This window comes from Phascolarctos cinereus, unplaced genomic scaffold (assembly GCF_003287225.1).
Source record: "Phascolarctos cinereus isolate Bilbo 61053 unplaced genomic scaffold, phaCin_HiC Scaffold_4;HRSCAF=312, whole genome shotgun sequence".
NCBI classification, from domain to species: domain Eukaryota; kingdom Metazoa; phylum Chordata; class Mammalia; order Diprotodontia; family Phascolarctidae; genus Phascolarctos; species Phascolarctos cinereus.
The window spans coordinates 601,173,097-601,186,999 of NW_027555847.1; the positions used below are offsets into that span (position 1 = coordinate 601,173,097).

The 13,903-nt window shown below is 35.8% G+C and overlaps 1 protein-coding gene across 7 annotated transcripts in view; it reads left to right on the forward strand.

The window, feature by feature from the left end:
• OXR1 (oxidation resistance 1) overlaps positions 1-4,055 on the forward strand; it is a 563,019-nt gene extending 558,964 nt beyond the window's left edge. For all 7 annotated transcript variants that reach the window (XM_078153702.1, XM_078153703.1, XM_078153704.1 and 4 more), the window contains one exon: positions 2,278-4,055. In XM_078153702.1, the coding sequence (XP_078009828.1) occupies positions 2,278-2,413 (136 nt within the window). In that variant the 3' untranslated portion in view covers positions 2,414-4,055. The remainder of the gene's footprint in view (positions 1-2,277) is intronic.
• The last annotated feature ends 9,848 nt before the right edge of the window (positions 4,056-13,903 follow it).

Below are 13,903 nucleotides of genomic sequence, written 5' to 3' on the forward strand. Positions count from 1 at the left end.
TTGTAGAATCTGTAAGGTTACTCAGTACTACAGAAGAGTACATTATGGGTTAAATAGATTTTTGTGGGCTTCCATAGACACTGACCAGTGTATTTAACAGAACTGTTTTCTGAACACCCCTTGTCCTAAAAAGCAATTTTTGGAGTGAGATCATCCATTCATAAATTCGGGGCTTTCTGTACCATCAGATGAAAGAGATTCTCTATATGATGGTGTAAAGACTGTTTTTAAGACCATTTCTGTCCTGGATTACCTCTAAATCAATCAGGTTGAAACATATATTGTTATTAAGTTTACTTACTTTGGAAGATTTTTTTTTACTTGGTTGCCATCTCAGTAATTCCTATCCAAAATAAGAGCTATTTTTGACAAAGAGACTTCTTTTCACATCAGATCCATGCATGAAGAGCCTTCTCAAGCTAAACCCTCTGCTAAAGGACTTGAGATGATAATGCCATTCTCACAAAATTTTGAATCTATTGGTAAGAGTAAACTGGGGCTCCAGAATAAAAGCAGTTGCTTTTGCCATGTGTGTCAGAAAACTACAAGCTCTTGAATTTGAATCTATATGAAACTTTTTTGACATACATCTTTTGAGATATACCCATGTTTTCTTACCTTAAATGATTTAGGCCTTCCAAATATACAAGTAAATTCTATCTTTATCATTACATGAACCCAGTTCATATTCTTTAATGCAGTGCAAGATCTTAACACAAATGTGGGACAAGACATCATGATGATGATGGTGATGATAAGTATTTATATAGTGCTTTAAAATTTGCAAAGTGCTATACAAATAATATTTCATTTGATCCTCACAACAACCCTGGGAGGTTATTATCTTCATTTTACAGATGAGGAAACTGAGGCAAACAGGGTAAGTAATTTGCCCATGGTCACATAGCTAATAAGTGAAAAGAGCTAGATTAGAACTCAGGTCTTCCTGACTCTAGGTCCAATATTCTGTACACAATGCCACCTAGCTCCATCTACCTCAGAAGCTAATTGGGTTATATAACAGACCATTTTTATGTGTGGTTATATTTCACATGATTTTGCTCTTCTGTCTGAATGTGTAATAGTAAGACGTAACATATAACACCTTTATTGTGTTAAATAATACATAAGTTCATTGTATCTTAATAAATCCGTCATTCTGATTAACACATTCAGTTCCTAAATCCAGATATCTTCTGCTTTCATATTACCTTCTTGTACTCTGTGTATTTACGTGTTGTCTCCTTTATTAGAATGTGTGTTCTTTAAGGGCAGATTGGTTTTTACCTTCCTTTGTATCTCCACTGTTTGGCATAGTGCCTGGCACATAGTAAGCACTTAATGAATGCTTATTGACTGAATGTTGATTGACTGTGTACTGACTAAATGAAACTAAATCACACTAAAAGAAAGTCAGTGGATAAAAAAATGAAGTGTTACAAAAATGTCCATTTTTTGTTAACTACTTACATTTTTAAATAGATATTCCCTGGCATAACAACTTTGAAATAATATGGTGATTAGTAGTTTTTGTTTGTTTTGCATAATACTATACAGCAGGTCCCTAATTGGTTTTCCTCACTACTCTCTTTGTACTGCAGTCTGTCCTTAATACTGCTTGCTAATTAATCTTCATTTATGTAGATAAGATCATTTCTCTGCTTAAAACCATTTAATAGGTTCCCTTTTTCCTACTAAATAAAATAGAAACTCTAGTTTGGCATTTAAGACCTTTCCCTATCTGATGCCCCCATACTATTGTTTCTTCATAGCGTTCTCTCAGTGCTTTGCTCTAGTGGCTTAAGTTTGGCTAGGGTCTAGCCAAACTTAACTGCTCAATCTTGTACATGCCCAGTGCTCCCAACCATTGGGCTTTTTTTAGTGCCATTCCCTATGGCTACAATGCTTTCCTCATTCCCCACCCCCCTCCCATGTCTCCACCTTTGGAAATGTAAGGCTTTCAAGATCTACATTAAATTGTACTGGTACATATATGTTATATGTTATAACTTATGTGTAAGTTCCATCGGGGCAGGGACCGTGTCCTTTTGTATCTGTTCCCAACATCTATCACAGCAGTTTTACACATATCAGACTCTTAAAGATGTAATGTCTCATGATATGGAAGCACCAAGAAGGTATAAAATAATGAAGTAGGGATGACAGTAAACTGAAAATAGCCAGTGAAGATTTTGGGAGTTGTGGATAGTTCAGGTGTGTGACTTTATTTTTATTAACTATTTTTAGAATTTTTCTAAATTTTTTTTTCTATTGCAGGGGAGAATTTGCACTTTGGCTTGATGGGGATCTCTACCATGGTAGAAGTCACTCCTGTAAAACATTTGGGAACCATACACTTTCTAAAAAAGAAGATTTCTTTATTCAAGACATTGAAATATGGGCTTTTGAATAACTACTGTTCTTACCAGGTAATGCCCCAAACCTGACATGGACAAGCATAGTTGGGAAAGTTCATGAAGCAATATAATGTAGCATGTCACTAACTATTTTAGATGAGTCTGTGTCACCATTTATTTAGGTATAATTTTGGAGGTTTTTTAAAATCATGTTCCTACCCCTGAGTTCTTAAGGTATAATACTTATATAGTGCCATGTAGTATAAATAACTTGCAGTTTGACTGCAGTTTAACAAAGGAGTGGCCAACTCCGTCAAAAATTTATATCATCACAATCTCTCTGATGTTAGTGCTGCTATGTTGAACTTCCATCTAGTTAATTTTTAAAATTAAAATTATATCAATTCCTTTAAAGGAATAACATATGTGGGGCATAGATTGAGATTATAAGTAGTGATAGACTACAGTACTGCTGAGGTTGAGAGTGACCAACTTGCATTGTAGAACCAATACATAAAAACTTATATGCCAAATTAAAGGATACTGTCTAGTTTTACTTCACTTGAGTATAACAGCACCATTTATTTATTTATTTAGAAGGCATTCTCAATTCCATATTAGAAAAAGTGAAATGAAGGAAGAATGCTGATTATATTAGACCATATTACACTTACAGGTTTGGGGAAACAACACTATTGGATTCTGTTAAAGGTTTGTAAAACTGCAAAGGAGTATGAGAACTTAATGATTCTATTTGGTTTAATATATTAAGCAAGAAAATATAATCTTAACTTATTTGTAGCTTAGCAGGGCATTATCAGAAATACAAAGACTATGAAACACATGCATATTTCTTCAGCATAAAATATCAAATATAGTATTTTATGGTTTTGTTGTTTTAGCCTTGTTGCACTTCAGATCCAAAAATATAGTTTATTCTTGTCCAAAAAAGAAAAAAAATATGTGATTTTAAAAAAATTGAGTGGATATATGTTGTAAATTACAGTTAGCACCAGCGCTAATAAAATGGGTCATGTACTATAGTAGACAATATTGTAACTCAGTAGATTCGTGGCATATGCAAATTTACTGTCATGACCTCAAGAAAAAAACTGGCAGGCTAGAATATACCAGTAGTTCTTGTCCTCTTTTGTAGGAAAATCAGTAATAAACCATTGTGGCAATAACAACTCATCAAAACAGTTCATTTCAAAGCTTTTATTCTATGTTATGCAAAAAACAAACAAAAACTGCTGTTATACGTGTGACAGTGACTTTGTGCTGAAACTTCAGCTATTCCAGTTGAACATTGTATATTATTTTGTAAATTAATGTTTAAAGTTAGTTTTGTTCTTATGAAAGTGTTGATTGACAGGTTGCTTATAGCACTTTAAATTATTCTAAAAATGGAATAAAAGCCAGCTGTCTGGGCTTAATTAGATGTAGTTGTATAGCACTTCAGTATATTTAGTTCTTTTGAAAGTTAAATATTTAGCTGAAGAAAACTTACTGCTAGGGTAATTAATAGGAACAGATGCTTTGTCATAATATGCTGTTGCCGAATATGAATGGAAATACAAGATATCATTTCCTTAATTGTCTATGTAAATCTCTTAATATTTGTTAGACACTAGTAACAGTATATAGATTAAATGTTTACAAAATAAGGAACTGTAAATAAATATCAACTTTTTCTCCTTTGGTCTTCCACAGCAGTATTATTGTCTTTGTGGAGTTAAGACTAAATAATCCTGTAATGGATTTCAATTACAATAAGGTCATAGTGATGTATAGCAAATAAAACTAAAATACATGTATAAAAATTTGAGTTGCAATTTATTGAAGTCAGTCAATAATCATTATTAAGTGCCTGCTCTGGGACAGGCACTATACCACTGGAGATAACAAAATAGAAGCAAAAAACACTCAAAGAGTTCACAGCCCTGTGGAGGAGAAAGTATTCAAACAACTATTTATAAACTCTACAGGATAAATGGGAAATCAACAGAAGAAAGGAACTAGAATTGAGAGGTATCAGGAAAGGCTTCTTGTAGAAAGTGGGATTTTAGCTGAGGCTTGAAGGGAAGCAAAGAAGCTGAGATCAACAGGTAGAATATTCCATACATGGGGAATAGCCAGTGAAAATGCCTAGAATCAGGAGATGTATGTTGAGTTAAGTTGTGAAGTTAAGAAGTGAGTGAGAGATAAAGGGGAAGTGCTTATTGTAGATGGCCTTCTCAAAAAATTTAGCCACAAAAGGGATGAGAAATAGGAGATGACAGTGGGAATGCAGGAATCAAATGGAGGGGGTTTTTTAGGAATCAGGGAGACATGTAGGCAGTAGGGAAGCAGCCAGTAGATAAAGACAAAAGATAATGAGAGTGGGGATGACAGAGGAGGCAATTTGGTGGGAGAAGATGGGATGGAATAGGATCTTTGTGTATGTAGAGGGGTTTATCTTGACAATTAGACCACCTCATTTGTTATGTGAAAGGTTAAAGTTGAGATCATGACAGAAGTTATCTGTGAAATGAATTGAGGAGGAGACAAGAAGATGCTCTCCACAATTGGCCTCAGTTTTTTTCAGTGGAATATGAGGTAAGGTTTTCAGTTGAGATATAGGGGGAGATATGGGAGACTTAAAGAGGAATATTAAAGGTTTGGAAAAGCCACTTTAATGAGTGAGATAGTGAGTCAAATTAGGAGGATGTCAAAAGATTGCCTTTCTGCATTGAGGGCCCAATTGATATTACCTAAGTTGTCATAGGGAGAGCAGGTTTGGCCAGGAGCATGCCTAGGAGAGCATGCTGGCACTAAGGAAGAAGTTGTACACAAGGGCAAGAGGTCTCAGACTCATACTAGCGGGGAAGGGGTAAAACAGAATTGCAAAAAGAATGGCTGCCATCCATCAGCTTGGTGGGCCACTACCTAGTTCTGGGTCACAGACCCAGGGCAGATAGGCACTCAAAGCTACTATTCTGCAGTAAGGAATGGCCACAGACCCAAGGCAGTGTACTAAGAATGAAGCAAATTCTGAAACATGGAGAGTAGTAACTAGGACAAGAATCCCAGACCAAAAAGGACTTTGCAGTTCTGTCACTGAATAAGCAGAATTTCTCAGCTGGCTAGTAGTGAGTGAATCTAGCAGCAAGCTGCTGTTGTTCAGACCCAAACCTAGGTCAGTAACTTGCAGAGTTTAGACCAATAGGCTAGTGATCAGACTTTGCAGTGGATAAGACTGTTTTTTGTATTACTGAAAGCTTGCAGATCCCTAGCCTGAGCCATCTCTGAGATCCTGGAATAACCAAATACTTAAGAAAACAGCAACCAGCCCAGCCTAGAACTTCCTCCAGAAGTGCACAAAACTTGCCCCTAACATCAAGTCTGAAGTCAGGACGTAAGCTGGAAACAAACAAAACAAATAAAAATATTACCATAAAACACTTTTATGGTGACAGCAATACTTAAGACACAAACATGGAAGAATGACTTTAAAATTCTACAAATACAAAAGAAGAAGAAAACACACAGCTCAGGCACATTTTCAATGAGAATTCCTGGAAGAGCTCAAACGAGTTTAAAATATTTTATAAACGAAATGAGTGATAGAAGAAACAATAGAAAAGAAAATAGGTCCATGGAAAAAAAGAATTGGAAAGGGAATTAAAAGCTTAACACAAGAGGTACAAAACCTGACTCGAGCCACAGAATCTCTCAATGGACCAAACAGAAGCAAATGGCTTCATGAAACATGAAGAAATGTTAAAACTTAAGTCAAAAAACTGAAAAAATAGATGAAAATGTAAGGTATTTTCATAGCAAAAACAACTGACCTGTAACGTAGATATAAGAGAAAAAGTTAAGTCATTGGTCTACCCAAACACCATGACCGAGAGTCTACATATCCTATAAGGTTAAAAAAAAATTCCCAGATTTCTCAGGACCAGAGTGCAAAGTGGAAAGAGAAAGGATCCAGTGCTCCTCCTTTAAGCCCTCAAATGAAAACTCCTATGAATTATATTGAAATCTATATCTTATAGGTCAAAAGTAAAATACTGCAAGCAACCAGAAGGAAAGAATTCAGGTGCTGAAGAGCCCCAGTCGGGGTCAGATGACTTAGCAATCACCCCAGTGAAGGAACAGAGAGCTTGTAATTTAGTGTTCCAAAGGATATAAGTTTACACCCAAGAAAACTTATGTAGGAGCAAAACTGAGTCGTATTCAGGGAAATGAAATTTTGATTAAATAGAGGACTTGCAAGCCTTCCTGATCAGAAGACCAGAGCTGAGTAGAAACTTTAAAGCTCAAACACAGGAGTGAAGAGAAACATAAAATAAAAAACAGGAATGAACAATTTTAAGAGACTAAAGTATAAATTGCTTATATCAAATATTGCCCTCTATGAGCCCTTTCTTTAGCAGGGGTCATAGGCAGGAGGTCTGGGAGTGGTTTTGTTATGTCTTAATGATCTTAAGGATGGAAAGAGGTGAAGAGGAATGTACTACAGGGAAGCGAAAGGAAGATTAGAGAAAATTATCCCACATAATCAATGTGTGCAATTAAATATACAAACAAGGAAGGAGGGGGGTGGGGAGAATGACAGAAATACATTTCACTCAATAGGGAAATGAGGGAAAGCAGTGAAAGGAGAAGGGAGAATGGGAGAAGTGGAGTTAGGGAGAGACTGCCAAAGCAAAACAACTTCTAAGGTTATATCCAAAAGAAAAAAAAAGACTGAAGAGGTGCCCATCAGTTGGGAATGGCTGAACAAATTATGACATATTAGTGTGATGCAATAATATTGTTCTGTAAGAAATGATGAAAAATTCAGAAAAACCTGGGAATACTTATGAACTGGTTGGGAGTGAAAGGAACGGAACTGGGGCAACAGTTTATGCAGTGACATTATGGTAGAGACAAACCACTTTGACAGAATTAGGGGCTCTGATCAGCTTAATGACCCAGCCAAGATTCAAGAGGACTGAGGTTATCTCCTTCCTGATAAGTGAAACATGCAGAATGAGGCATATTTTTTTTGCGAAATGTTGTTTTGCTTGGTGATAACATGTTGGTAACGGGTTTTGTTTTATTTCATTCTCAATTCGGGGTGATGGGAGAAGTAATGAGGTAGGAGGATGAAAACACAGATTTTTACTAATTGAAAAAGCATAAAATGCAGAGAAGGGGGTTGGCATAAAGAGTTTCAGAGTCACTGGAATGGGGTAGAAGTTTGTTAATCGTTGTTGAATAAATTCAGGAAATTTACTAATATCATTGGGAGTTCAGCTTGAGGGTTGTATCCTCTTAGGTGTTAGCAGCTCAGAGAAGAGAACTAGTGGAGAGAGCTGATAGAACAAAATTTCTCTCCTATCCCTGTAGTCAAGTCAGATGAGGGGTTGTATAGAGGGAGCAAATTGAATAATTTATTGTTTATTTTTGTGTATCTAATCTTTCATTAAGCATAATGTTATCTTTGGCCTGTAAGAGTGCCACAAATGACCTTGAGTAGGAATAAACAAACTGGCCCACAGGCCAAATCTGACCTTAGGCCTGTCTTGTTACAGACAATAGGGTAGTAATGGTTTTTACTCTATTAAGTGGTTGTAAAACATCAAAAGAAGAATATTTTGATACATTAACATTGTATGAAATTCAAATTTCAATGTACCATAAGCAAAGCCTTATTGCAACACAGCTATGTTTATTTACATAAGTATTGTCTATGGCTGCTTTTGCACTACATAGGCAGTCAACCAGTTGTGACAAATCGTTTGTGGCACTCATCACTTCACATTTGCTCAGTGGACTGCAGGTTGCAGCGACACAGTTACAACAACAGCATTTCTAGTGAGGTATATATATATGTATATATCATTGTACCACAACATTTAATTTTTTATTACCAGTGCAAACCCATAATATCAAAATAAGAGAATACAGTTTTTATTATGATTTTTTGAGCTCAGGGTTAAAGACTGATTTTTTTTTCTAAATGAGAACTGCCTTCAACCACTATTATTGAGCTCTAAATGACTTTCAAAATTAGATTTTGCTGCAGATTTGATATTTCATAATGAATTCAACCTAAAAATAAATATAAAAAAGATAAAACAGTATTTATATGCAAAATGTACTGTGATAAAGTCAATTCAATAATAACTGACATTTGAATCACAAATAATGTTAAACTGCTCTATTACTTCTTGTGCTATCAAAAGTTAAAACAAGAAATATCTCTATTTGCACACAGATTTACTACAGGGGATATATTTTCTGAGCTCAAACTAGAGTTCCAGCATTGTTTTTCAGGCACCAATGCAAGTTTTTCCTATTTCAAAATCCATCTAACTATGCAAGAGCTTCTACCTAACCTTAAAATGCTTTCCAAATGATGAATATGCTCAATTAAAATCATATGTCATAGATCGACAATAGTATTTGGTAGTGCCTATCTATGGAAAGGTGTTTTCAAAGATGAAATATGCAAATCTCATTACAGATCAGCATTAGCATGAATATTTGCAACTGATTTTGGTGATAGGAGACACTAACTTTGAACTGCTCAAAAAACAATTCTCATTAGTAGACCTGTATTACAGAAAAAGTGTGCTCTATCATAATTATTGTATTTTGAACTTAACCAATAAAACATTTGTGGAAGTTTATTTTTTATCTTGCTATATAAGTACTTACATAATATCCTTGATTTTGTCTCTTGGCCTGCAAAGTCTAAAATAATTACTATTCAGCCTTTTACAGAAAAAAGTGTGCTTACCCCTGAACTGCATTTTTGGAAGTCAATAATGGGAGTCACATTTTCAGGAAAATGTGATTAATTGTTAATTCAAGTTTACAACTATATATTTACCTATAAGCCTAAATTTGTTAAGGAACATATTTGCAGAGTCAAGGTGGCAGGTGAAAGATGAAATGACTGAGGAAAACAAAGGTTTCGCCCACCTCTTCCAATACAGCTCCTCCACAAAGATCTGGAAAATGTACCAGATCATGTCCTGATGAGGAAATCTAAGAAAAAAATCACAGTGAATCATTTTTTCAGACTAGATTGTCATTTCTACCTTTACAGCTTCTCTCTTAACATATTTTTTTCTCTTCACTCACACAGTCAACCCTCTAATTTAGGTCCTTACCTTTCACTTGAACTATTACAATAGACTTTAATAAGTCTCTCTGCCTTAAATGTCTCCCCATTTCAATCTATCCTCAAACAGTAGTCAAAGTGACTTTCCTAAAGCATGTTTCTGACCATGTCAGGTGCCTTCTCAGTAAACTTCAGGGGTTTCCTATTACCTTCAGAAACAAATATAAGGATGTTTTTGAACATTTAAATCTCTTCGGAATCTGGCCCCTTCCTCCCTTTCCAGTCTTCCCCTTCATTCACTCAACAATCCAGCCATACTGGTTTACCTGCTTCTATTCACATGCAACTTTTCATCTCCCATCTGCATATCTTTACAGCAGTCATCTTCCATGCCTGGAATGCACTTTCTATTTGAATTCGTGGGTTTCTACAAGACTCAGCTGAAGCACCACCTTCCAGAAGAAGTCTTTACTAGTTCTTGTGTACCTCCTCTCCCTCCACCTTCCCTCTTCTCTCTAACATTATCTTCTATCTAATCTGTATGTATTGTTGTATGTACCTTTCACATAAGTGTTATCTCCAGCATTAGAATGTAAGCAGCTTGAGAACAAGGACTGCTTTTGCCTTTTTTGGAATCCCTAGCTCTTAGCACAGTGTCTGTCACACAGTTAGCAGTTAATAAATGCTTACTGTTTAATTGAGTAATTGATACCTACAATGATAACATCCAATTTGTAAGAACACCAAAGCCAACTGGAAGTGTTCTATTGCTAGCTAATCTCTGTTGGAAATATAAGGTTCCCAACAGACATGTTTTCTACAAGTATGAGGTAATGTAGAGGAGAGAGTTAAAGATAACTCTAAGGTTATAGATATGGGAGATGGGATGAATTATATTGCCAGTGACAAATTAGGGGGCAGCTCGATGGCACAGTGACTAAAGCACTGTACCTGGAATCAGGATACTCATCTTCTTGGATTCAAATCTGGCTTCAGACACTTAGTAGCTGTGTGACCCTGATCAAGTCTTTCAATCCTGTTTACCTCAGTTTGCTCATCTTTGAAATGAGTTGGAGAAGAAAATAGAAAACACTCCAGTGTCTTTGCCAAGAAAACCCCAGATAGGTCATGAAGAGTTGGACACGATTGAAACAATTGAACAACAACAAAATGACAAAACAGAATGGAGGCAAAAGATGAAACAAGTTTAGGGGGGAAAGGAAGTAAGCTCAGTTTTAGACAGGCTGAGTTTGAAGTTTGGTACAAAGCAGCATAAACGTAATCGCCGTTCCGTATTTGAACAGAGAGAACATGCCCCTCAGGCCATGTTCTAGTCTCCAAGTCTGCTACAAGCTGCAGCGTCACCACTTTATTCAGGCAGATCCTAATGATGTGATTTTGAAAGACCTCCCCATCCTGAGTATCTTCTTTTAATGTGAAGCCTTGAACTCAATCTACTTTGAGTTGCATTTCCCAGACATAGTGATTGGTTTCTACTAAGTTATCCATACCCACACCCACACCCTCATTTGGTACCCCTTGTGACCAGCAGTAGAAATCCAGCCAATTGAATTTAGAGCTGCAGTCTCTCTGTGAATCATATATTCAACCCAAACCAGCCGGCTCCCTATACAGGCATCAAACAATAATCTTGGTCTCAGTTACATGGTGTCCTAAACAGTTATGTTTTAAATTGGCCGCACATTAATAATCAATATACTAAAAGACAGAGGTCCTCTGTAATTATTAGGAGCCTTCACAAAGTGTGCATACATGAAGGAAATTACAAGAAGTAAAACAAGTTAATATTTTTCTAACTTTGCAGCATGTCTCACGCAAGAACGTTACTGTATGGAGTTTTCTTCATTTTTGCTTTACCCACAGATTGAAACACAGAAATACAAGCATGTGTTGAAAAATAGTCTTTATTCCTAAATTATTTTACTGCTAAAGTTTGACATGAGTTTTATCATTGGGGTAGAATGGTGCATTCTGTTGATCTTATTAAACACACACGCACATTAAAACATTTTTGTAGCTTATTTTTGTTTTGTTCAAACTTCATTGAAAGAAAAATGTACACCTTTTCTTCATTAAGAAGACATTTGAACTTTCAGTTTGAAAGAGAACCTCCTTAATAAAAAGACATAAATAACCCCCCAGAAATCTCTGACTCAGACTGATATTTTCTCCTGCCTGTGTGCTCATACTACATTGTTGTGTGAGTGGTCGTTGTTACAGAGGGAAGTATATTACATAGTCTTGTAATTATGAAATATTCATATATCCTTTATTCATACCAGAAATTATACTATGAAGGTAGTCGCAGCTACCTCCTTGGTAACTTTTGCTAAATCTTGTATGATTATCTTAATCCCACATCTCATGTCATAGTTCTACTCCTTGTGGCAGATATTTACCTTGTCATCATTTATGCCCCATTTATATAAGGGAAATGCAGTTTTTTCATTTGCATTTTCTTGGAACTTGCTATGATATATGAAATTATTTCTCTACATTAATTGAAGAAACATCCACCATGAATTAATGTTGGAAGTTGTCTATGTCTAGCTGTTTTAAACAAGTCCCGTTTTTAAGCTATATTGTTTGACGTTAGGATGACAGGGGCATTTTTCTATTTAATTTTTTTGAGAATGTTTTATTGAAAAAATAGAAGTTTAAATTAAGTTTAACTTTAAAAACTTTTTCATTTTTTTTTGGTCAACTTTTCTGGAGGCAGAACACAAGAAAAAATTGTCATTTCCAATAATATCATAAGATGTTACTGATGTTTTATGAGATTTTTATGTACATGCTCTAGAAGAATTCTCCCTTCCTGATCTATATATTTCTATAGAGCCATAAGCTCTGGGAACTCATGAAACTTGAGGGCAGGGACTGTTTTGTCATTTTGTTTTATCCTTAGTCCCTTAATAAATGTTTGTTGAATTGGATTGAAGAATTATCCTCTCTCTGTTGGGTATTTGACCCGTGTTGTCCTAAACATCAAATACTGGAAAATATTCAAGAGCTCCAAGTGTTTGTGTTTGGATGTGCTGCTTGTACATGGCACTCAATGAGTAGACCACATGAAGAGAGGATGGCAGGACTGCTGGCATCTTGCCCAGTAGCCTGAGCTCATAATGGGAGTTCTGAAGGATGTCAGGATCATATTTAATGCTTTAGGGTGTGTAGGATGCTATAATTCCAAGAAAAAACAATATATATATATAAAGTAGTTTAAGTCAAGGTTAGGTTTAGTTTAACCCCTATTAACAAGAAATGCTAAGAACCCACTCTTTGACAAAAACTGCTGGGAAAACTGGAAAACAGTATGGCAGAAACTAGGCGTAGATCAAAAACTCACACCACACACCAAAATAAAGTCGAAATGGGTTCATCACTTAGATATAAAGGCTGATACTGTAAGCAAACTGGGAGAGCAAGGAATAGTTTACCTATCAGATTTATGGAGAACAGAAGAATTCATGACCAAACAGGAGATGGAGAACACTATGAAATGCAAAATGGATAACTTTGATTACATTAAATTGAGAAGTTTTTGCACAAACAAAGCCAATGCAACCAAGATTAGAAGGAAAGTAGAAAATTGGGAAAGAATTTTTATAACCAGTGTCTCTGATAAGGGCCTCATTTCTAAAAAATATAGAGAATTAAGTCAAATTTATAAGAATACAAGTCATTCGCCAATTGATAAATGGTCATAGGATATAAATAGGCAGTTCTCAGATGAACAAATTAAAGCCATCTGTAGTCAGATGAAAAAATGCTCTAAATCGCTGTTGATTAGAGAAATGCAAATCAAAACAACTCTGAGGTACCACATCACACCTATCAGATTGGCCAAGCTGACCAAACAAGAAAATGACAAATGTTAGAGAAAATGTGGGAAAATTGGAACACTAATGCATTGTTGGTGGAGTTGTGAAATGATCCAACCATTCTGGAGAGCAATTTGGAACTATGGCCAAAGGGCTAACAAAATGTGCATACCCATTGACCCAGCAATAGCACTTCTAGGGCTATATCCCAAAGAGATCATACAAATGGGAAAAGGACCCACATGTACAGAAATATTTTTAGCAGCTCTTTTTTTGTGATGGCAAAGAATTGGAAATTGAGGGGATGCCCATCAATTGGGGAATGGCTGAACAAGTTGTGGTATATGAATGTAATGGAATATATTGTGCTAGAAGAAATGATGAGCAGGTAGATTTCAGAAAAACCTGGAAAGACTTGTATGGACTGATGCTGAGTGAAGTGAGCAGAACCAGGAGAACATTGTACATGGTAACAGCCACGTTGTATGATGACTAACTTTCATAGACTTAGCCCTTCTCAGCAACACAAGGATCTAAGACATCTCCAAAGGCCTCATGATGGAGAATGCTATCCACAAAGAAGAAAGAACTATGGAGTTTGA